The following is a 25049-nucleotide window of genomic DNA, read 5'->3' on the forward strand; positions in this document are numbered from 1 at the left end:
GAAAAGAAAATACTCAGAAAAATAAGAGGCTGCTTACAACTAACTACTGACATTAAAATATGCCCAGAAAGCCAGAGACAACAGGGCCCATCTTGTGAAAAGCACCAAGAGACCTTACAACGTTTTGCAGGGCGCTGGCGGCAGGGGGGATGCAGGAAAACAAGCACGACAGCTTGCTCAGAGCTCGCCGTTTGAAGAGGATCACAAAATACCCAGCAAGTTTTGTTACAGACCATCCTCACGTCGAGGGAGCTGCAGCTGCAGTTCCGGGACGCAGCATTTTCCTTTTCCACGTGCTTCTTTGCCGCCGTCCGCGGCGCTCCCTTGAGTGCAGAGTTCAGCAGGCATTAAGCTGCCGAAGCCTGACACGCTGCAGACACACCAGAGCTCCTCTGGTAAGGACTATTATTTCTTGAGCTGTTTGTCTTTAAAGGCAGCTTTTATCTCCCTATCACCTTTCTGCCAGAATGTTTCAGTCAGCTCTTTTAACAAACACCAACTAAGGTGCTTGTAACCAAAAGAAAAACAGGAAAAACATTTTTCTGTGTTGCTTAGCGATCAGCATATGATGAGTTCAAGTCTCTCAGAGTTACTGTAATTTCCATCCTTGCTTGCATGGGTCTTCTGCATAACAGTTGGGGAAAGAAAAATCACTGGTAGAAAAGAGGAGAAAGGTTATGAAGCCACAAAAATTGGCAGGGAAAGATGGGAATGGGCGTAGCCCCTGAAGACAGAGGAAACTCCTTTCTGAAATGAAACCAGCCCTTCTCATCTACCAGAAAAATAAAATGACATAGTGAGATTTCATTATATATTGGAAACACGTATCTGATCGCTGAGGTTGGGCAAGGTCCAGAGGTGGCACTTTCATCGGCAAAGCACCCCGAGCCCCTCAATTCCCGGAGGGCACCCCGAGTGCTGCCAGCCCCTGCCCTGCCCCCCTCAGACACGGAGCAACCAGGGGCTACAGGGATGCGCAAAGCAAAGTCAATCTGCCTCTCAGCTGCATCGCTTCCCAAAAGAAACTCAACCTATCAAGGAATTTACTGGGCATAACTTATTCCCCTCACTAGAGCCTTTGGCGAGGGAGGTTATGTGCTGGATTTTCTGTGGATGCGGCTGTTCCTCCCTCCAGCACCTTTGTACCATGGTACTGGGGGGCCAGACTGGGAGCACTAGCTCAGTTCAAAACACATGCTCTGTTAAATATGCAACATATGAACTGCAAGAACCGGCTGGTGACTGCCTATGACAGCATCACCCGCCGTTACTCATGTCTTTACTGGTGGTAGGGCTGAGTGGCCCCATCCCTCCTCACCAAACTCCTTTCCAAACCACCTGGACAGCAGCACGTGCTCTCCATGGCCAGCCTCGTGAGCCCGGGTGGAAAAGAAAAGGAACAAGGCTCTGGCTCTGCTCACCTTTCAAAAACACCTTCAAGGGCAGGCAGTACGCTTTTCCACCCAGCAATAACCAGCCAAAATGACACGTTCAGCTGAATCGTGTAAAAGGAGACTCTTGGAAACAAGAGGCTCTGGCAACCGATCGATAACAAAATCCCTGTGGATAACAAAGAAACTTTGCTGGGCAGAGCTCCTGTCCTCACTGTCAGCTCCTACCCCGGCACATTCCCTAACCCTGCCCTCGCTCGTGCCCTCCCTGGCTGACGCAGGTGGGTTGTGCTGCTGCAGCCACGAAGTTCGACAGGTACACCCGCATCGCCTGTGCCAGGCGGACAGACAGACGGGGAACACGGACTGGCCTTTGGGTCCTGCTCCCCAGCCAGAGGAGCACCAGGGCAGCTTTATTCTGGCTGCCATCCTACTGGCTCTCCTCCTGGGCTAGAGGAGGTGGGGAGAGGCTCCCCCCTGCCCTCTGCCCGGACGATAGCTCCTACCAGCACGTACGGGGCATCGCCGAGCGCCTGCACTTGTGTTATATCTGGGGGCGTGCTCTGCCCCACACTTCTGGTTCTCCCTGGGGACAAGGATGCAGGTTTGCATCCGTGTGACTTCCTCAACTGATGGCAACACCACCCCAGCACGCCCAGACTCAGCTCCCCAAGCCTGATCAGCACCATACGTTCTCCTACCACCAGGACGACGTGTCTGAACACACGCAGGGGAGGGAACGGGGCCACAAAGCTGCTAAGAAGCCCAAGAGAAAAGTGATGCCGTAGCACAAGCACAGGGAAGCAGTGTGTAGAGTTGGTATGTTGCACAAGATTAAATTATATCCAAAGCTCAGTTTAAACGTGCGACCCAAACAGGCTGCAAGATGCTGGGCTGCAGTACCAAGCTGATCTGAAGAGCTACAGGTAGCAAAGTAAAACAGATTTACATGTAGCCCAGGCTTAGTACAGGGAGTTAGCCCAGTATAGGAGTAATGGAACAGATTTAAATGCCAGATCCTGGAAATAAGTGAAGCAACAGTAAGGTGTACCAGACACGTAATGTTAACACCACAAATAACTGAGGTTACTTAAAATAAGAAGTCCAGTTAAACAGGAACAAAGCTCCTTATGGGGGATATGGAAAAGGATGTTCCAACAATAGTCCTGTATCTCCTTCGGCTGCACAAACGTCAGGGAAAGCATACATCAAAACCCGGACGCGTCGGAAAGCTGTCGTGAAAGCTGCAGGAAAGCTGACTTGATTTGAAGTGAGGAGTGAAACCTTGGAGCCAGGCTTGGGCGGAGCAAAGAGCTGATGTGATTGAAAGTGAGCAGCCAAGAGAAAAGCCAGAGGGCCCGGAGCAGCCACAGGGATGAGGGAGAGGAGCTGCAGGAGGAGTGCGGTGGGAGAGACGTCCAGCAGCTGGACCAGCAGCCAGCCCGCCCGGGTGCTTGCTGACACTGCGCAGCCCCTGCCAAGTCATTTGGGCCAAATTCACCTCGGTCTGGGCTGGGACGCAGTGAGTGGACATGAAAATATTCTGCTTTAACAGCCTGAGTACACACTGGTGTCAGCCACGTGAGAGTCAGGAAAAGAGGCTGGCAAGAGCTGGAAAGGGAAAGTTTCATTGCCCATCCCTGAGCCGGGAATTGCAGAGATGAAACAAACAGTCACATGGCTGAAAAGTCAATTAAGAATTCTAAAAGTCCTTTAGTATTCCCAGGTATTGTTAGACCCTCAGACAAAGGATGTTTAAAAAGAATTATTTTCCCTTCAGTTTAACCACTTTAAAAGGTTTCCGGTCCGCATTGTTTCAGCAGAGGAAGTATTCCAGCGCCTCTCTCAATGGCCAGCAAAACTCTTTTTGTTGTGGGCTTTTGGCATGAGGAGCAGTGTTCTTCCAAACAATACTGTACGCCGGTGGCTGAGGGCCAGATTTATCTCTCAGTTACAGTGGCACAAATATCAACAAACTCGGTGAGTGCCGCTGAGTCACACCGGGGCGCTGAGTCCGGCTGCGGCACTGCTGACCCTGCTGACTTTTTACCTTCGGGTCCATGATTTATGCTGTTTTTCCTTCAAGTCCTGGCTGCAGGAATCACATTGAGTGCCGAAGAATTTCAGTTTTTATTAAAATAAAAAAGTCATCCCAGGAGCACTGAAACTACTTGTGTTGTTTCCTATGGTTTTGTGTCTTGAGACGGTCTTTGGTGCCTAAAAATGTATGAACTGAGAATGAAAATGTTTTTGTGGTTAAAGTGTTTGTAAGAAGCATCTCCCACGTGGGTTTTCTGGTGTCTAATAATACATGAACTCATGCTACAGATGTTTGGGGGCATTTACAAGGTTCTTTTCCTCCTCTCAACCATCTCGCTTCATCATATTTGCACAGACTTAATTATCTGTGAGCCCTCAGCCAAATTTGCATGAAGCAGGCCAGCAGGTTCAGAAGTCATTTGGGGAAAGAGGACACAGGCAGTCATTCACTGTGACAGCATTAGTCTTATTTTGGTAGGAAATTAGATTTTAAGAATTTTCTGCCACCCTAATTGCAGGGAAAACTGCTAGAAAACATGACCTGAGCTTTTGCAGGAGGGTCAGGGACCAGACGGTGAGTGAAACAAGCTGCTCCCTAAGGGTCTCATCCAGCTTCAGCGAGACTTTCTGCAGCAGCGAGGCAGCATCCTGCCCCTGATCAGCTTCTCCCATCTTTGACTCTCACAGCACAGAGCGCATGGGCTGATTAATCCATTCCTGAGCAGCCAGCATCACCGCAGGTCAATTTTTTTAACTCTCAACAGCGAACATCGTATTACCCTTTGTTATTTGTGCCACGCTGGTAAGGAGCAGTGTCAGTGTTTCCATTACACGTGGGCGCATAACCCGGCAGCACGCGGGTTCAACGCCAGCTGAGGCACACACCGAGTCACCTTTTTGCAAAAGTCAAACCCCTGGAGAGCTTCCCTTTCCCCTCTTCCTCATCCCCAGCCCCGGTGGAGATTCACCACCTTTTGCAAAGCTCTTTTCGCAGCAGGAGGGTGGGGGCAGTGGGTACGTTGAGCAGTCGAGGGGCCCTGGAAATCGAGGTCTGTTGTAGGTCTCAGATGGAGCCCAGTGACATGCTGTGACCGGCTAGACTGGCGGCAGCAGCCAGGTCTCCGACACTTGGAGACAGGGCCCTGCCTTGTGCTGACCCCAAAATAACTGGGGATGGGTGGGCAGAGGGGGTGGGCAGTTCCCCCCAGGGACGAGGGCTGTGGGTGCAGAGGCATCGAGCCCCGCGCAGTGGGAAAAGGTGGGGCTGTGCCCCCGTAGCTTGTCCACCTCCTCCCCTGTGTTTCCCCCATCCCTCCACCAAATAGAAAGGGAAATCCGGGATTTTCAGCTGCTTTTGATTCCCTCTTGCTCCACACACAGCAGGGCGGGAAGGGATTAGTCTCCATTTCCTGGCTCCAGCCAGCTCAGGGCTGCCCAGGCAGGACCCCCCCGGTCAGGGGCTCCCCGACCCACGACCGCGACGCTGCCGGACCTCGCATGGCTGCAGCAGCCACCTCCATCCTGCCTCCCTCTGTCCTCGGCACATCTCCCCAGAGCCCCCAGACGTGCCTCCCAGCTGCTCTGGTCGGTCAGCCCTGGGTTTGGCACTACGAACCACGTTTCCCCTCCTTCCTCACTTGGTTGCAGTTTCTAACTTGTACTTAGTTTACAGCATGGGAAGTAGAAGTGCTGGGGAGGGTACTATGACGAAAGAAAAACCCCAGATTTTCAGAGCAATGCACACAGGAGCCTAAAGGGAGAAGAAAAGGATGAGCAGAAAGGCATTATTTTTAAGATGTGGTTTTTGGGTGCTATTTCCCGGCAGGCAGAGGAGCAAGCCCCCTCAGCTCGGGTCACCAGCACTACCGGGGGTGTTGCTCTGCATTTGTTTCCCTGTCGCCAACATCACAGCCAGGCACCACCAGACTGTCACACAGCTCATCCCAAACAGCACCTCAGTATCTCCAAGTCAAGGGCCTGATCCTATCGGCTGGCTCCTGACACCCAGCCCCAAACTAAAAAAAAGGCAGATGGCAGCTGTCAGCAGGACGGGATCGGGGACTCCCCACTCCCAGGCTGCCAGAGGGAGCAAAGACCTGAAGCGTCCAGTCATCGAGTGCTGCTGCAGCCCCAGCACGAGCCCAGAGAAGCCGGGAGAGGAGCGAGGACACGGGGCAGAGGAGTCTGCACATGGATGACACAAGAAAATCAACAAATCAGCCTTTGAATGTAAATAGTCCTTGGGGTTCATGAAGTCAACACTTCAGTTTAAGACAGAGGAAATTTCTCAGAACAGAGGCACAGAGGAAGACGAGCACCTGAGACGCTGTCACGACCATTTGCATGGAGGCAATGCCTGAAAGCCTCAGCTGCAGACCACAACACCAGGGTGCACGCTGCTGCGCCAGCAAAGGGCTCCCGACACACACCCATGTGTGATACCACACACATGACTCCGGGAGCCCGGAGTTAAAAATACCAAATATCACAAGTTCTGCCCAAACTCAACCACCATCCTGCCTGGCCTGTATGTTACAGCATTGTCATATGACAGCAAACGGTTCCTCCACCGGGCAGGAGGTGAGAGCCACCTCCTTGGGGTGAGATGGAGCCAATCCTTTCAGCAATGCCGATCCTAAAACAATTAAATTAAAGCACTCCAGGTTCACAACAGAGCAATGTGGAGCCGCATCCTGCTGACCTCTGTTACTTGGGCTGTAGCGTTTTACCACCTCAAAAGCACATCACACTGAAACCAAAGACACTACTTTTGTCAAAATGGCACTCGATAGCCAGCACAGTGGGCAAATCAAGGTGTTTCAGGACAGGGCTCCTGGCGGGGTAGTTCCTTAACATTATCTGAAGTTCACATGACTAAATTGAACCCTATCTGGATACAGCAGCAGTGCCTATCTGTGCTCGGCAATACTTCAACAAAATTGCTGTCTTATGCCTGGGGAAACCAGTGCACAGTGAGGGTCAGGGGATCCACCAAAGCCACGTGCTGGCTTTGGAGAGGTGCTGAGAGTCCCGAGGCACGGCGGTGCTGGCTGAGGAGCAGCTGTGCCGTGGCTGTGTGCCAACGTGAGGACCTTCCAGCAACACCGGGGACCGCAGGAGCGGAGCTTGTGTCAGCAAGAAGCGGTGCCACCCGCGTCTGCGGTGGCAGCCACATCTGAAGGCAGGCAGGGTCCAGCTCAAGGCGTTTAATTGCGCGTCAAGCGCACGCAGGCACACCTCTGCTTCAGCATTGACACCCTTGGCTGCCTCAAGCATGGCCCTGGGGCTCACTGCTTGCTGCCAAAGCGTGGGGCAAATAAATAGGGCCAGCTCTGATGGAGTCCCTGGATGGGAGATGCCCAGGGATCCATCATCCATGCTCTGCTGTTGCATTTGTGGCTGTGAATGGGGTGAAACCTCCGTTTCCCCTGTGTTTGCAGCTGGCGTACTCCAAATCAAGCGGATAGATCTACGACAGCCTTGTCCCTGGGCCAGCCCCGCTGCAGGATGCGGCCTGGGAAGACCTGCAGAGCTGGGGCCGCCCTGGCAGGCAGGAGACACCCGCACCTACCAACCCGTGATCTCTGCTTAGGGAGGGCAGGATAGCCAGTGCCCCTGTGCTCTTGAAAAGATGCCAAGTAGGCACCAAGCAACCCGCCTTTGATTGCCTGTGATGTGCCAAACCACTCAGTAAAGCGGATTTGCCTTATTTGAGCACACACGGGCACCGAGCAGCACTGGCAGCCCTCGCGGCACGCTCCTGCAACAGCTGCCTCTGCAGGCGCTGCTCCGAGCCCCGATGCAAAGTGACAGATGACAGCAAATTGTATTGACTGGCCCTTATTGAATGAAACCATCAGGAGGCAGCTGCTCCGCGGCCCGCTGCCGATCTGCCGTTCATCGGGGTGCCCGGCCCCGGGGTGCAGGGATGGAGCCAGCTACCGCCAGCAGCACGTGGGCACCGGGACCCGACCATGCATCTGCCTCGGCAGTGTCCGGAGCCACGAACAATGCTCTGCTGAGTTTGAGGGTCCCCATAGTATCATCAGGACGAGAAATGAGAGCAGAAGAGTGAGAAAGCTGAAAGCACAGAGAAGACATCCCGTTTCACTTGAGAAAGGGAAAGTGCAAGAGGCAGAGCCTGTACTTCTCAGAAATACATGTCTAGAGAGTAAAAGCTGCAAGAGGAGCAAGCTGTTACATCGCCCTCAGGTTTCAGACAGAGAAGCTGGTGCTAAACAATGGGAAGGAAGAGCAAAGCAACACAGAAACGCTCTAGGATGTCACCTTGAACATCAATTCATGTCCTTAGCTGGAGATAGGTTGTAATGCCACCAAAATCGGTGGGTTTGCCTTGATTTATACCAGTAGAGGATTGGCACACGGTATTTTACCTGATTTTCTTTGCAGGTTCTGGTCCGCAGCTAGTGGTAGCGAGCACAGACCCAGCCAGGCCACTTATAAAAATATATTGAAAGCAGATCAATTGAACAATTACTGGAAACACCAGCTCCTTCTGCACTTGCAACACAAGGAGAATTAGCACTGCTTTAATTGCATCAATAACTCCATTGGGGCAGCAGTGAGAGTCGGTCGGGCAATTCCCATCCCTGCAGCGGGGGAGCACTGGCGAGCACCCAGCACCCAGGCACATGCAAGGCAGCCCCAGAGATGTCACTGGTGTGACCAAGCCTGCCCTGCCGGCTACACACAGGCCAAGCACAGACGCTTGGTGAGTACCACACATCTCAAAATCTGCAAATAGGATGTCCCAGAGGCGATCGTGCTCGGGCTGTAATGACAAACCCTCGGGCAGGCTCTACCCCAGGGAGCCGCGTCAGACACTGGTCAAGGCTCCAGAGGTCTGTGTTTTCATGTCACTTTGGCAACCCTCGTCTGCCCAACTGCATCAACGCAGTCCTGCTAACTGCTTATTTAAAGTAACCCTGATATTACTGGCCCGGCACTCCTGTGGCTGTATTTCATTTGTTTATTCAGTCCATGAAGAGGCCCACGTGGAGGTGAGGACTCTGGATGCTTTAGGACCAGTGAACCAAGCGTAGTAGCGATCAGGGATCCTTTTCCCCATCTCTTTAAGGCAGTGTAGATGCTCAGCTATCGCACCAACCACTCCCTCTCTGAAGCCTCACCAAGGGCACAAACAGGGGCTGCTGCCACCCCAAAAAGCTCCCAGGACACTCGCAAAGACCCTGCCTCTGCCATCTGCCAGCTGAAGTGCATCCAAGAGCGCTCATCACCTCACACATTCACATCAGCAGCTCGTGGGGGTTTAGCCAGCTCGTGGGACAGCAGTTAGATCCCTCCCCCAGGACTGATAAAACCAGCACAGAGGTACGGATGTGGCAGAGGGGTCACACGCACTGGGTGGCTGCGGCAGCCCCCACAGCACTACTGCAGGAGCACGGACAGGCTGGAAGCTGCCCTGAACATCCACACAGGGTGTTGGATGGGCTCAGCCCTCAGCCTGGCCAGGGCACTTCCCAGAAATCCCAAGACTTTACAGCATACTCCTAAATTTCTGCCCTTACAGATGAGAATTCAACCTGGGAGACTTTTTCCATAGTTTCTAGTTTTCTCCAAAGAAACTGAGAAAATTTGCCTGAGGGAAAAGGAGAGTTTGGCCAAGAGCAGGGATGGAGGGATTTGTTGTTTTTGACTGTAATTGTGGTCAGGAAACAGTCCTAGCGCTCATTTTCAGCTCCTCCCTCTTGATAACATCTACCATACGCAGGCAGTGGAAAAGAAACAGCCTTTGATATAAACACAACAGAGTTTGATTCATTGCGGGGCCGTTGGCAGCTATCGCTTCACCCCAACGCTTGGCGCATGGCTTCAACCTGTGATCAACGCAAGCACCAGCTCCCCGGCCCCGCTCGGCTCTGGGTGAAAGCCTTTCCGTCCCCGCCGGGCGCAGGCTGGCAGAGCCGCGCCGAGGGAGCGCGGGGAGGCTGCTGGGGCTGCAGGAGATGTCTCGGAGTGTCTCGGCCCCAGCAGGGCTCAGTTGCCAGCAAGCGTTCACCAGCGGGACGAGGGGATTTCAAGCCCTGCAACCCACCCTGCTCAACAACTCACAACATCGCCCAAAGGTGCCCCACGTGTAGCCCCCAGGAGGGAGCTGAGCCCCACTGAGCCAGCATCTACCTCCCAGCCTGGGGATTCAGCCTCCCAAGGCAAGGAAGGTGCATTTCCAGCCCCTTTACGGTGCTATAAACAGGACGGCTGCCATCCCCGCTGCGGGACATGCCCCTCGAGTGCCGGACTGCATCCCGAGGCCGGCTCCGATGCCTGTTGATTAAGCAGATCCCTTCACCCCTTGGTGCAGGGGAAGTAACACCATTCCCACCCACTCCCACGAGTTTTAATTAATTGCCATTTAAGCAGCACTCCAAGGTGATGATGGTGCTGCAGAGACAGGAACAACAAAGCTGGAAATCAGTAGCTCGGTACTGCTGATCTGAAAGTTTTTCTTCTGTGTGCCAGAGGACAGCATTTCACCCAAGATACCCAGGTTGCAGTCAGCTAAAACACTTAAAGCTCAACTGAACAAGATCTCGAATGCGGCAGGGGATAAGCCTGTGCTACAGCAAACCTGGGAACTAATCGTTTGTTCCCATCTCCAGCTCCTCTGGGCCTGGCTCTGAGGTCAAACCAAGCTTTTATCTTCTCCCGTATTCCACTATGCTGGGAAAAAAAATAATATTAGAGGAATAAATTAGCATGTGAAATGTAATTTAACTAATTAGCCCACTGGAGTGGAAAATATTTGCTAACCACTTTGAAGTCAAACCTACTGCACTTATTAGGACATCACAGAGGAGAAAGGAAGGAGGTGAAGATGGGGAGATCACCAGGACAGGCCCTAGAGGATGCAAGTACCTAAGCAGGACACCAAGACTTTCACCTGATCACTTCTCTTTTCCTCTGTAGCACTGCATTAAGTGTCCAGCTCAGACACAGCTGTGCTGGAAGAGACCAAAGGCTGCGCCGCACTCCCCTCTGACCTGCCATTTACTGGACGTTGCAACAAGGGGGCATTTCCCTGTGACTTTCCCCGTGACACAGGGCTGGGTCAGCTGTGTGGCATTAGCCTGGGATGCCCAGCTACAAGCAGAGCAACTCACGGGGCAGGAGGGATGCAGCGGGACTGTGTGAGACCGGCAGCAGCACCCACCACCTGGGACGTGGGCTCACTGGTCCCTCCCAGCCCTGCGGGCTCCCACTCCCAGGGAGCGGATATTGCCAATTAAGCTGACAGAACTGTGGGCCATAAAGCTCCATCGTATTAGGGAACTGCCCGGAGATGCCACAAAAAGCCGTTATATCACTTGCAACAGGCCGTTCATTGATTTCCCCACTTCCCCGATATAGAAACTGTTGCTCTTTTATTAGCAAAGCTTTAGAAATCCCTACTCATAATAGCAAGAGAGGCACCCTGGGAAATTTTGTAACTGCTGTGGCTGAATTATGAAAGGGAGGGATTGACAGCCCCATCAAAAGCTAGCAAGGGAGATAGAAACAAGAGCCTCCTCTGCCCGACACACACCACCACCTTGGGGGTAGCCTGGGGGGGGGGGATGTCCCCCTTCCAGCTGACCACCCACTGAACGCAGGCACGAGCAGCCCATGTGTCTCCATCACCTCCAACCGTCTACAAATATTTCCTTATTTTCCGGCTGGTGAAACACTCCCCAAAGGAGCCCCAGTCCATGCTGGGGCAGAGCGGTTTTCCTGAAAAGACAGGAGTATGAGATGTCGACCCAACAGAGCTGTCATCCTGGTGGAACAGGCTTGAGCTGGGGGCTCACGTCATTGTGGGGTGTCCTGATCTGGGCTTTGCCTGGCTGCCTTGCTCCTTTTCAAGGCCAAAGCCTGCTCCCCTGGGAACCCAACCTGAAGGGGGTCAGTTGTGTGTTCAGCAAATGGATTTGCAGCACAAGCAAAGCTCATTTTTCAAGCCAGGCCTTCCTGCAGCTATGGTCCAACTGGTGATGGAGACTGATGGAGAGAATCCTGCAGAAGAGCTCCGCTGAGGTTATTTCCCCACCATGCCGTGTACGCGCGGGAGCTCCAGGCCAGAGAGATGGCAGGATTTGTCCTACAGGGAGGGTAGAGACCTGACAGCAACTTGGGCACATCAAGAGCACACACAACGGTGACCAGATGCTCCCGGGGCCACATCAAAGCAGGTGCCAACAGGAGCCAGGGGCACAGCAGCGCACAGCTCTGCTCCTGTGGCTTTTGGCTCTGCCTTGTGCCTCCTGCCCTGGTCTCCGGTGCCACTGCGCCCTCCTCCTCCCCCTGCAACACCCCCATTCCTCACAGTTGCATCCTGGCTCCTCGGAATCTCCTCCTGCCACTCTGTCCCTTTGCTGCCGCAGAAGTGTGCATGGCAACTGCCAGTCAGGGAGATGGAAAATACTCGTCTGCCTCCTCACCCACAAAACCAAGCCAGGGTCCTGATTAGAGGAAGGTTTCTCTGAGCAGTCTGGGAGCGCGGCTGGAACACGAGCACGTGGCAGCACATGGCACCGCGCCTCTGGCAGCGGTAGAGAGGAGGGCAGGGAGGGCTCACCGCAGGGGCTGCAGGGTGTTTCGGGAAGAGGGGAGCTCGCTGACGGGGCGTGATGCTCCTTTTGCAAAGAGCGAGGAGGGTTGCAAAGTGCCAGCTCAACTGTGGCAACACACCCATCACCCCAGAGCGCCCAGGGCAGCAGGGCTCAGGGCAGGTGGGTGATGCAGCCAAGACCTGCGGTGCTGGGAAAAACTCCAACTCCCTTGCCATGAAGTTGACTTGTTTTACCCTCTCCCATCCCTGCTTCCCGCAGACCTGCTCGCACGCTCTCACATTTGCAACGGGTCAGGAAGGCAGCGCTGGGCCAGGGCCAGCCTGCTGCGGCGCAGGCAGGGTTCGACCGCTTGTTAACACGTTCCCGGGTTGAACCAATTCCTGAACCCTCATCTCTCAATCGACCTTCCTTTGGGTGCGAGCATCCAAAAGTCGCTGTGTAACACAGCTCCTAAACTTTTCCCAACCTGCCTGTGCCATCTCCAAGAAGAAAGGCAATTCATGAGCCTGACAGTTCTGAAATAGAGGGGAATATGCCAACATGGCTCCTCCACCATGCCCACGCAGAAGCGATGGGAGGGAGATGAGCCGGTACCTGCTCACAGATGGGTGTGAGACACCAAACCCTGCCTGGCTGGGGGGAATCTTCCAGCTGTGAAAGAGGAGTTTCCCCATTGCTTCACAGACAGAAATGCCGCTCAGGACTTCCCTGCTGGCATTTCCCCACCTGCCCGTGCTTTGCAGCAGAGGGAGGTGCCAGCTCCAGGAGGGTGCGGGAGCTGCTATGCCCCCCCTTTTCAGGAATGGAAAATGGAGCAAGCATCCTTAGCCTCAAAGCAGGGGTACATCAGTGTGGAGAAGCAGGGCAGTCCCTGATCCGCCTCTCGCTCACAGGTGCTGCCAGCCAATGCTCGCCCTTGGGGGTCTCATCCTGCCCTGCCCAGTGCAGGAGAAGGCAGGGGATGAAAGCACCAGCAGAGCCCTGGGCTGGGATAGGTCACTGTGGCCGGGAAGCACACATGGTGCACATGCAGAGCCTCAATTTAAGGGAAATGGGGATGCTGGAGACCACGTTCCCAGCCTGACCTCATTCCCAGCCTGACCTCGTGGCAGTTCAAGTTCCCACAGGAAAGAACTAACCCTTTCTGTCCTGCACAATGGAGCAAACGCCCCAGCGATGACCTGAGGGCTGGGGATGCCCCAGTGTGCCAGATTACTGACCGGTGCCTCACCGCAGCACAGCTCCTGGGGCTGGCTGTGACCCAGCAGCCGCCAAAGCATTAGTAGGAATTGTTAAAAACCCAACCAACCGAAAAAAACCCCCACCACCCTCTAACACAGCGCACAACCCCCTTAAAAATTATCTGTCTTTTCTGCAATAAAGCCAGGAATAAGATTAGCAAGCGGATGTCATTTCTAAGCAACCCAGGCGAGGACATGCCCCGCGGCCGGTGCCAGGCGCTGCCCAGGTGAGCACAGGTCCCCAGCTCAGGCTTCCCCCTCTGCGGGGAGGGAAGCCTCCACCTGTGTCGGGCAAACCCTGAGGATCCCCCTGCGCTGCACCACGGGGCCGCAGGGAAATCCAGCACCAGATTGCACGACTGAGCAGGAATGGATATCGAGTAGTGTAAGCCTTGAGAAATCTGCTGCTTAAAAAAAAAAAAAAAAAAAAAATCAAGCTAAATGAGAATAAAGCATCCCGCCTCTGGTTCACCCGCTTCATCCCATGCTCCGGCCACCTCCCAACGCCCCGCTGCCCTCCCTCCCTCCCACCCATGCTGCAGGAGGCACCTGCGCTTTCGGGGCGCGTTTCCCACCACTGGCACACCCCACCAGCTCTGCAGTGGCCGTCACAGGTATCCTCATCAGTGCAGCAACACAGTAGATCCAGGCAAAGCCCTGGGGTGATTCTAAATTTAGGAGGCTCCCTGCAAGTCCCCTGTCCCTGCAGAGACACTTGCAGGCTGCTAAACTGGGGCTGCCCACCCCTGCCAAGATCCAGCACACCGCCCTGCAGGCAAGTCCTCCCTCCTCCCAAGGAAGCAAGCTCATTCCTGTACTGTCATTTCACCTCTTTAAACACACAGATAACGTAGAAGAGAAGGTAACACTAACCGTGACATATCAATCGCTTGCCATCAAGAAAATCCAGATTTAAGGCTCCTGCAGTGACTGTACAAACACTGAACACACACAGCAAGAACATGGGTTTTTCCTGCTCCAAAATCAAAGGAAGTTTTGCATCAAATTTTAACAACACCTGGATCACACCCAAACCCCTTACACAGGCAGAACACCAACCGCTCACCACCCACCAGCTCTGGCAGGGAGTGCCCCTATTTCAGCTTCTCTGGTAGCTTCATCACAGGGTCCCCTCTTGGATGGGGTATTTCTGTGAGGGCCAAGAGTTAAGGTGACAAGAGGAGCCCTCACCAGGAAATGTCCTGACCCGAGCACATCAGGAAACCTCCACCTCAGTGCTGCAACCAACAGCAATTTTTGCATCGTGGAGCAAACCCTGCACTTGGTTGCAGCTGCAGCACGGCAGCAGAGCGAGAGGGCAGGATCGATGCCCACACAGACAGGCAGGGCAGCCACCAAGGTGTGTGGAGGCAGCGTGGAGCTCTGCAGCCAACTGCTGCCTCCCAGGTTTTCACACCCATCAGCCACCCCAGGGCGGCAGAGCCAGGGCACACACAGCAAACACTCTTTTTTTGCATTGAGCTACAGCACAAGTCTTTCTCCATATAGGAAGGCTTCCCCTCCCTCCCAAACTACTCCTTGCATTTTGGTGTCCTGGATTTGGCAAGTGCAAGACATGGTCTGTCTCAAAATACACCACTTCAGAGAGGAGACAGTCACAGCTTGAGGCGGTGCCAGCTCTTGGCATCTTTAACTTTGCCAGAAGTTCACCACTCCCGGATAGCGTCGGGGTGGGGTCACAGCACCTCTCTGCCCCTTGCACACCCACCCCATCCCTGGAGCTGAAAACGGGCTGGCGGCTCACTTGCCTTCTACTTACATCATCATCCTGCACGCTCAGGGGGATATCCAACATGCACATCTGCACAGGCTGCACCAGAGCCTTCTGCACGTTGAACAAAGGTTTTGCCTCCATCTTTCCGGGGATGGAGGGGCTGCTCATTCTTCTCTCTCTCCTCTGCCGCTCCTCTTCCAGGAGCAGGTCCAGCCCAGGCAGCAAAACAGATTGGAGATCTCTCCCTGCTTAATTCTGTCAGCACATCTTGCCAACAGCTGCTGCTTCTGCTGCTCTAAGAGGTCTTATTTCCTTCCTTGCAAATCAAAGAGCTGCGAGGAGCCGCACCAAGAGGCTGTGTGTGCGCGTGTGTGAGCAAGTGCGCCTGTGTGTGTGCGCGAGTGTGTAGCCAGCGATGTTCCTGAGGACGGTGAAACAGCCCTTTGCGAGCACGCCACGGCACGCTGCCTTCCCCCAGCCTCTCCTTTCTTCCAGGGCAATCTCGGTGCTGGCTCCGGCTGCTGCTTTGCACTGGCGTGAGGTTTTCAGCCTCATCTACATGCATGGCACTCGCAAACCCCGCGCATTGTCTCAGAGACACAACAGGTCCTGCCTGCTGTTGATTTCTGATTATGATCAAACTGTGTCTGCAGCAGCTACAGCATTTCCCTCTGGCTGTTGTGGCAAGCAAACAAGAAGAGCTGGAAGGATGAGAGGGTGTGAGACAGAGAGCTTGAATGATCTGGGCTGGAGCCTCCCCTTTTTCTTTCCTTCTCTTCTTCCATCCCTGCTTTCCATTGTCAGAGGCAGTTTCAGCTCAATGCCCTCCTGTACTCCAAGGACCACAATGAGGCTTAAATAATTCACATACGGAGAGTGCTTGGGAACCTCATGGCACTGAAAATGCAGCGTGGCACTAAAAGACAGTGAATACTGGTGATTGTTTTGTTTGCAGGTCAATTCTGTGTGGAAAGTTTTGCCCAGGTGAGCATGGCACCAGCTGCGTTTTCCACCAGAGAGAGCCTGTGACTCCAAAACAGTGTTTTGCTAATGGGAGTATGGCACAAAATAGGGTGTTTTTCCTACAAAGAGCATCTTCCTACAGAATTCACACCAACAGTAGCAGTAGGATGAGAGAGTCAACATGGAGCAACTTGTGTATCACCTACGGAAATGTATCTCACAAACAAGAGTAACCCTGGGGCCAAGCCTGTGAGGCATCTTGTCACCCTCATCAGCTTCAGAGACAAGGCTTAACACCCCAGGGAACCACCCAGGGTGCCTGTCCCCAGGGAGGGCAGCAGCAGAGGAGAGCAGCAGTTTGGTGGGTTCACTGAGCAGCACCCAGCGAGGGGAGTCACTGGGGCCAGCTAAGCACCCAACAGAGGGGCGTGCGAAATGCCGGGGCCGAGTCAGTGAAAAGTCCCCATCGCCCTCAGACAAACAGGAGATTATGTCCTTAGAGCTGCCCTTCTTGCTGGGCCCAGCAGGGACGACATAAATAGGGTGACCAGACCCTGCTGCAGGCAGGCGTTTTTGGGTGGTTTCCCATGACTGCAGGCAGCAGTGGGTCCCACTTTGGGGCTGCCCCTTGCCACGTGCAGGGCAAAGGTCTGGGATGGTGCAGCCCTGTCCCAGTTTTCCCAAACCCAGACGCTGCCCGAGGGTACAGGCCCAGCTTGCACACGCCTGGGTTTCAGAGCAGAGCCAAGGAGCCCTGCTGAGCCGGGCATTCCTGCGGCGTTAGGTAAGCTGGGCTTGGAGAGCCCTGCTCAGCGCCCAGCCAGCGCCAGCCCCGCTCCCTCCTGGCCTCCCCAGCTGGGCTGAGTCATTCACACAGGAGCCAGAGCCAGCCAAGACGCTGGGGTTAGATGGGTCTCACACACAATGGAACCTTCGTGGTGCTCGCAGTCGGAGCTGGGCACCTTCCCAACACGCTGGGGCAAACGTGGGACTGCAGCGAAGTCCAGCCCATCGCTCCTGGGAGAAACACAAGGGTGAGAAAACCACTGCTTACATGCTGCAGGAATGGGAGTTAATGGACAAGCCTGGAACAAGACCAGATAGGGATGAACCCACCATAAAATGAGTTTTAACGGGAAATTAAGACAGATTCTTCAACCACCATATGGCTGAGGTGAGCAGCAGCAAGGACACAGAGGGCAGCACTGGAGCAGCCCCAGGAATGACTTCACAGGGGAGGAGGAGGGGAGATCACAGCTACGGCACATGGACAAAGCAGTATGTCCACGGCCATCTCCCAGCTTCTATCTTACAGCATTCTGGTGACTGCCTAGCTCTTTTCATGGCAGAGAGGTAGTGCCACAGCCCAGGAAACACCCTGGCACGGCCAGTCACTGCCCCTCTACGTACATGATGTCTTGGTGACTCAATACGTGTGCTCCCATGGAGGACAGTCCCACCTTTCGCACTACCGTCACCATGAACAAAATGTGCCCCCAGCACAGGCCGTACCCACAGCTCTGGCTCCAGGAAAGGTGATTCAAACCTGTGCTTCAGCCCCAGTTCAGGTTACTCACCTCCCTGCAACAACAGGTTGGCAGAGCACGGCTTTCCAATACAACTTTCCAGAAACGAGCTGGGCTTGGCCAGCTGGGAGTGCACCTTCCAACGGGCCTACATGACTGCACCAACACCCTGAACAGGACACAAATTTCACACTCAAGTGCCAGAATCTCCAAGGGCTATCATCCCCAGGAACCCACTTGTCATCCTGTTCAGCAGCTAATCTTTCCCATGGGAACAGGAGTCTCTGCAAAGGTGGTGTGGAGGTGTACGAGTCCCACCATCTGCTGGTGCCTCGGTCTGCAGGTCTCCCTGGACCTCACAGTAACAGGAAGGGACAGACAACAGAGGTTGCTACCCCACAGCACACACTTCTGGCATGGGCTCAGCCTGCTCTGCTGGTCCCCGGAGCCCAGCGACCTCTCACCAGGCAGCTGTGAAGATGCCAAAGGGCTAACCCTTCTAAAAAAGTCACAAACTTCACAGGCAGACAGTAAAGGAAAGTAAAACTACAAGTGCGGAGTCTCAGGAGAGATGCCAGGCAGAGCAGCAGCAGAAGAGGTTGGACTAGAGAACAACCGCTTTGGAGAACCATCTCAAACCAACAGCAACAGGACGCAGTGGACTGACGGGACATGAGAGCTGCTGTGCATGGAGGGCTTTGGCCAAAAACAACCAGCCAGATGTTGTGGGCACAGTCCCAGAGACAGTGTGAAACCTTCCCCTTCTCACCAGGGGCCAGCTTGTGCATGTCCACCCACCAGTCTCCCCAGACACCTGCGTAAGTCACTGGGGAACGTAACGGTCCTTCAACAGAAACCTGCAAAGTGGTTTTGAATAATTTCCCATTGGGAGATTTTCAGCAGAAGTACAAGGCAAAGATTCCCCTGGCATCACACCGGTCCAGACAGGACGATCCTACGCAGATTTTTGAACGACAGCCTCATCCTACTCCTCCTCCAGTCTGGCTGGCACGAGTGGAAACCATGCTACGATCCCAGATCCTCCGGCAACAGCAGCCGAGCACCTTAAATGTACCACAATAACAGAAAAGCCATCCCCACAAGCACAGGACTAACTCACTGCCAGAGCCCAATGGCAGCGTGTGCCAGCCCAAGGAGAGGGAAAACCCTGCAAGAGGTGGAGGAGAAATCTCCCCCCCGTATCATCTTACCCCAGCGGCCACTTCTGACAGAAGGGGAAGCCCCAGCACAGCAGCTGATGCTTCCCTATTTCATTTTGCACTGGAGCTTTATCGTTTCCTGCAGATCCAGCTGAGCAGATAAAGCCCATCATGAGACCTCACTGCTTAGCAACCACTAGTGGGAAAACACTGTTTTCCAGTAACAGCCTTGGCAGGAACAGAGCAACTGCAGGGCAAATAAACTGCGATCCCTATTCCAGATGCATCCTGCTCTACAGCCTCAGGGAGAGACCGATTCCTGCACTAGGAAGTGCATCCATTCCTTACGGTCTGAACAGCCTTGGCTACCCTGCAAGCACATCGTTCTAGGCACACTGTGAGGGACCACGACTGAATCTCTGCATAAACGGATGCAGGCTTCAGTGACAAAGTCAAGCATAGGAGGGTCTTAGTACCCAGGATAGCTGCAGCAGTGTAAACATTCCGAATGCTCCAAGAGCTGGTGACCAACCTCTCTCACCATGTTGGTCGTTCCTTACACCAAGTGATTCACAAGGACACAGGCCCACCTAAGGAAGGCTGACTCCAATGCTTGATGCACTCGAGCATCAAAGACTTCCACAAAATCCAAGAAATGCCACAGAAATAACAATGGCAAGTTTGTTTTTCAAAGGAAATTGCAACTCCATGTATTGTCTGCAAGCCCAAACATCACTGCATCCTGCACGAGAATGCTGTACTTGAGAGAAAAGACACAAAACCAACTGGTTTATTTTCACTGTGTGAGGCTGATAGAAAGGCAAAGAGGAAACAAAGCAGCATGACGAGTGAAAGGCAAATGGAAAATCCCAACAGCTCTTCCCCTTTGTTACTTATCAGTAATAGAAAGAGGAAATCTGCTTTCAAAACCACAGAAATCCCAACATGATAGCATCCCTCTGAAGAAATCTGGCATTTACAAAAAGCCAACGGGTAGATTTAGAGAGGCAGATAGAGGCACAGACATGAAGGTGGATACCTAGTGGGACTTCCAGGAGACCACGAGCAGGCAGGACACCTAATTCTCAGTGAAAAGCAAAGGCAGCCTGGTATCTAAGCTCATGGGTGCTTCTGTGTACCCCATTTGAAATCCACCTGTCTTGTCCCAAATGAGTTATGAGAACAATTCCCATTGATTTGCAGCTGCACCCTTGTTTTTAGGCATTTATTTGAAGAAACTGACCTTGTTCCCTCAAAGTTACTCCCGATAGTGGCCACAGCCCATGCTGCACCTCACACCTCTGGAAAGCCCGTCTGGCATTCAGCATCCTGAGCTGAATAAATTCCCGTGCTCCCCAGAATAGATACGTATGCAAAATTAATTCACAATCAAGCCCGAGCGAAGCATGAGACGGCCTTTTAATAGGTGCAGAGCAGCAATTACCAATGCAAAGTGAAAGCCAACAAGCATTAAAGGGGGGGGAACCAATTAGTTTTCTTGGGATTCCTCCACACATTTGCCACTTGAGGGATTTCAATTTTCACGCTTCCCTGGGGGCTGAGAGCACATCCTGGGAGCCATCATGTCCCCGTGGGGAGGGGATGGGGATGCTTCCCCATGGCCCCCCCCCTCCATGATGCGGCTGTGCTGGACCGGTCTCCATGGAGACGGTCACTGCAGCAACGGAGACCAGAGGTGCAGCTCATGGGGCTGCGGGAGGAAGCAAATGAGACCGAGGACCACCTCTCCCCCATAGGAAAGGGACCATCAGGCACCCACACGTCTCATTTCTGCTTCTGAGACCGTTTCCCTGCATCGGCAGGATAAAAGGGCTCTGCAGTTTACAATCCAGCTGCCTCGTCCCGTGCTGAAAGTGCTTTATCCTGTTGACATCAGTCCCAGGGGAGCTGGTAATACTGAGCTGTCACGGTGGGGACAGCATCGGGAGGGAGCCGAGCTCGAGGCTGTCATGGCAACAGTTTATTGAGTTTCCACAACCGCCCTTCCCCTGGAGATGGGGACAGAGCCCAGGCCGGGGCACTAATGCAGCAGCCCCCAGGTGCCCACAGCTGGGGAGTCCAGGGTGGGCAGAGCTGCTCAAGGAGGAAAACGCGTCGCTCTGGCCACAGGGGCACCAGCCATTGCACCAGGCGGAGGAAGGACCTGGGCAGATGTCACGGAGCAGCTGCCCACTCCCTCTGGCCCCACCACGCTGCGAGAAGGCGAGGAGGAGGGCCATCACCATATAACTCTCTGCAGTTCATAACTGTCCCCACAACCCTCCTTCCTCGTTCTCCCCAAAACTGATCTCAGTTTCCCACTAGGTTGAGCCTAATAACATCTCCCTGATCTCCCCACCCCACATTCACCACACTGTGCTGCCAGAGAGACCCGGGCACAGCTCTGATGCAGGGAAATCACAGAATCATCTTGGTTGGAAAAGACCTTGAAGATCATCTAGTCCAACCATGAACCTCACCCTGACCGTTCCCAACTCCACCAGATCCCTCAGCGCTGGGTCAACCCGACTCTTCAACCCCTCCAGGGATGGGGACTCCCCCCCTGCGCTGGGCAGCCCATTCCAACGCCCAACAACCCCTTCTGCAAAGAAATCCTTCCTAAGAGCCAGTCTGACCCTGCCCTGGCGCAGCTTGAGGCCATTCCCTCTTGTCCTGGCGCTTGTTACTTCATTAAAGAGACTCATCCCCAGCTCTCTGGAAGCTCCTTTCAGGGAGTTGTAGAAGGTGATCCTTGGCACAGGGCCTGCCCACGTTTTGTGTGTGTATTGTGGGGATGACAGTGCCCACCTCCCCAGGCTGGGCATACATGGCTGGGCGCTGCAGAGGTACTAGTGTGAGGAGATGCCACAAACTGCCATATGCCCACCGCAGCTGTTCCCTGCCAGCTCCAAAACTGAGAAAAAGCCCCATCGTCTCCCAAAACGTCTGTCTGTCAAGGGAGCCCGCAGCACTCCAGCACAGACAGGTTTAAGAAGAAGCAGAGCCAAGAATAAGCTCCCAAACGAGAGCCCAGCCTGGCTCCTCCAGGGCCAGCTCCGGGCCATGCCCTGGCAGTGCCACCAGCCACCTCACTGGGACTCAGGTGGGCACAGCAGAGCTCAGCTGTCCCCACGCCGGCCCGGCAGCACGACCAGGCACTTCCCACTGCAAACAAATCTTTGCTGGAGAAGAGGAAGGTATCGGTGGAAATGGAGAGCATGACAATCCCCGCTGTTACTAATTGTAATTTCTCCGCAGGGGTTTATTCCACCTGCCAACCGGGCCAGAGCAGCAGCCGTCTGCGGTGAGAGGCCAGGCTGGCAGCAAGGCCAGGGCATCTCTCCGGGCGTATGTCTGCGTGTGCCCAGGCCCACATGCAAACAGGGAGCACACAGACGCGGCGTATAGCACAACGCACTACCCGGAGCATTCGCCAGCACAGAGCATCCACTAATTTACCCACTTGGCCAAGCCTCCAGCACTGGGCAGGGTTGTTCCCTTCAGCAGATTTTCCACGGCTTAGCTGAAGCTTAAACAAACCCAGAGGAGGAGGTTTCTGTCCCCCCCAGCCCTGGAGCCTGCTCTTGTCTGCAGGACACCGTGCTGTGGAGTCTAAAACCACCTCAGCTCCTCAAGCACGCTTTAGCCTACATAACACATGGCCAAGAGGTTATCTGCAGGTCCCCATCACTGCTCCGTGTCACTTGGCAGACAATGAACTGCAGGCTCAGGCAGGTAAGAGACACAGCTGTGGCGGCTCGGAGGTGTCCAGCCCTACGCACTGAGCCTCTCACGACCCTCCCTGTTCATGCTTGCTTTGCAGGCTAAGGGGTTTAAAGAAGTTTCCACCATGTGCAGTCCCCTCTCTGCCAGTTCGTGTTAGCCATGGGGACGGGAAACACTCGTTGCATGGCCAGATTCCTAAAGCAGGTTGACTTTCCTGGAAGTTTCCTTCAGGGCCCCCGTTCAGCTGCCCCCCACCCTCCTGTTAGGACAGTGAAGGGTTTGATGTTGTTTCCTCGGTGGCAAGGGGAGCCGATGCCTTTTGCAGAGCTCTCCCACGAGGCATGGCCCCCGAGCAGAGCGGGAGAGGCATTTCAGCCTGGAGTCCCCTCGCAGGAGGGTGAGGGAGGCAAGGACACGGCAGGGCGGGACTGACCCAGCCCGAAGGCTGTCAGCTCCGGTGGACACAGTCCAGAGAGCGCAGAGGCCCTTCCCTGACCTCCCCAAGGGCTGCAGCCGGCCCTCAGCTTCCCCAGCCTGGCCCCCGCACAGCGCAGACGTGCACCCTGCCACGGAGGGGCTGCACCCCCCGGCCCCGGCCCCTGCCAGCTCTGCAGCCCCTTGGGGGCCGGGAGCTCGCTGCATTTTGGGGATGGCGAGTTGTGAACTCACTTTGCATTGCACAGATTGAGCCACCCTACCACCCTGCTGTCTCCAGATGCTTTCACAGAATCACAGAATCATCTCGGTTGGAAAAGCCCTTGAAGCTCCTCCAGTCCAACCATGAACCTCAGACTGACCGTTCCCAACTCCACCAGATCCTTAAGCACTATGTCAGCCTGACTCTTCAACCCCTCCAGGGATGGGGACTCCTTTCTTACAGCAGAGAGGAGGCTGAAGCCCCCTCAGGCATTGCAGAGCAGCACCTGCTCTCAGCTTTTAGGCCAAGCCACCATTTTTGGCTGGAGAAAGGGAGAGCACCTGAGCTTCCCACACCAGCCCAGCAGCAGACGCGGGAGCTGGGGAACACCGCCCAGCGCTTTGGGACCCGCAGCCGGCACCGCGGGGCTGCATCAGCGTCCTGACCGCCCGCGTGGTCCCAGGCACTGCACCCGCCAGGACCCCTGCAGCCCGAGAAACACGTGGCTGGCACCGACGGACCGAGAGCATCGTCTGTGTTGCAGGAGGCCCCAGAGCAGCACGGGGGGTAGTACGTCCTCCCCCCAGCACCATATCAGGCTCTCGCCACACACCCAGCACAGCCATCTAGTGACTGTGCTGTAAATCGGATGAAACTCAGCCCTGGAGGCCCACCATTGATTTCCGTTGCCTAACGACAGGAAAGCTTTATAATCCTATTAACTAAACACCCTTTCAAGCAGCACTGGGAACAGCGCAAAGGGGAGTTGTATAAGCAGTTAGAGCCACCCGGTGCAGCGCCCGGCTCCGGTAGGTGCTGGGTGAGTTCCCCAAAAGCAGGGCTGCGACACCCAAGTGTTTGGTGGTGGTGGTGGCCCCCGCAGAAGCATGTGGGACCCTCCCAAGAAACACGTGCTTCGGCTGCGGGTCACTGGCCAGAGCACGAAGGAGCTGGGAGGCCTTGCACAGGGAAATGGTGCCTACACATGCAAACCTGCAGGACTCAGCCCCTGAAATATTGACAAGTATCACTGCATTCCAATCTCTTCCTAATTATCACCACCCTGGTCATACTTTTAGATGGTTCCCAGCAAAAAAATACATTGCTTTGGTTAAAATATATAAACATTTCATGGAAGAACGTCAATTGCATTGCGACTTCCTAAGGAGAAAGGATATTTTTCAGAATACTTCTGTTTGCAAAACGTTTCAAGATCGCATCCCTCCTCCCTAGTTTGCAATAACAGCCAATGAGGGCGGGAGGGGGGGGAAATCAAGCTTGCAGAGGATGTAAAATCCCAATTTCCTACCCAGCCCCAGGTACCCCAGAGTCATGCTGCATTTCTGTACGAGGGCGAGAAGCCTCCGCGCTCTGGTGAGCTCCGAGGAAGCGCTGCTGAGCCACACACAGGGGCAGAGACCGGAGTGGCCGTGGGTCCTGTGGCCAGACCTCTCACCAAGTGCCACAGGAGGGGCTGCGCCACTGCACAAAATACGGATGTCTGGCCGATGCCTCATCTGACTAAAAGCCTTCCCGGTCCAGATCCCCTCCAAACGACATGGTCGGGGTATCTGCAGTGGGTAGCCTGAGGAGGAAGGTCTGTGCTGTGGCAGGAGGAAGATAAATGCCTTTCCACCGGCAGAAATGCACCTTCCCCAGACTGTGGAAGCATTTATCAGTCATCTCCCCTTCCCTTCCCTTTAATTAGTTATTCACACAGCATTACAAATTGCCAAGCCTAATATTTTCCATGACAGGTTATGAATGCAGAGGCACAGGACAGGCTCTTTGTCAGGGGACATGACTGCAGGCATCCCCATCAGTGCCACGTGCGTGTGACGGAGCAGGAGGCCGGGCACAGCTCTCCTAAACAAAACTCTTCCTCCTGTCAGTGCTTATCCCACTGAGGGCAAAATAAACAGCCCTCTGTGAGCACTGGGGAAGGAGCGTGTCCAATTCCCCCATACGGGAACAAGGCTGCGGGGCCACAGGCTCTGGCTTGCAAACCCACCCCACCGAGGCACAACATTTGCACCAGCCGT

The 25049-nt window shown here is 54.4% G+C and overlaps 1 protein-coding gene across 2 annotated transcripts in view; it reads right to left on the reverse strand.

Moving 5' to 3' along the window:
- The window catches only part of RALGDS (ral guanine nucleotide dissociation stimulator), a 62619-nt gene that overhangs the window by 31335 nt on the left and 6235 nt on the right, over positions 1 to 25049 (reverse strand). The window contains exon 1 of one of the 2 annotated variants that reach the window (XM_074846385.1): positions 15041 to 15439. The exons of the other annotated variant lie outside the window; for it this stretch is intronic. Coding sequence (XP_074702486.1) covers positions 15041 to 15163 — 123 coding nt within the window. The 5' untranslated portion in view covers positions 15164 to 15439. Of the gene's footprint in view, positions 1 to 15040; positions 15440 to 25049 lie in introns of those variants that run through there. 2 annotated transcript variants of the gene reach the window in all.

Source organism: Strix aluco, chromosome 20, assembly GCF_031877795.1.
Source record: "Strix aluco isolate bStrAlu1 chromosome 20, bStrAlu1.hap1, whole genome shotgun sequence".
NCBI lineage: Eukaryota > Metazoa > Chordata > Aves > Strigiformes > Strigidae > Strix > Strix aluco.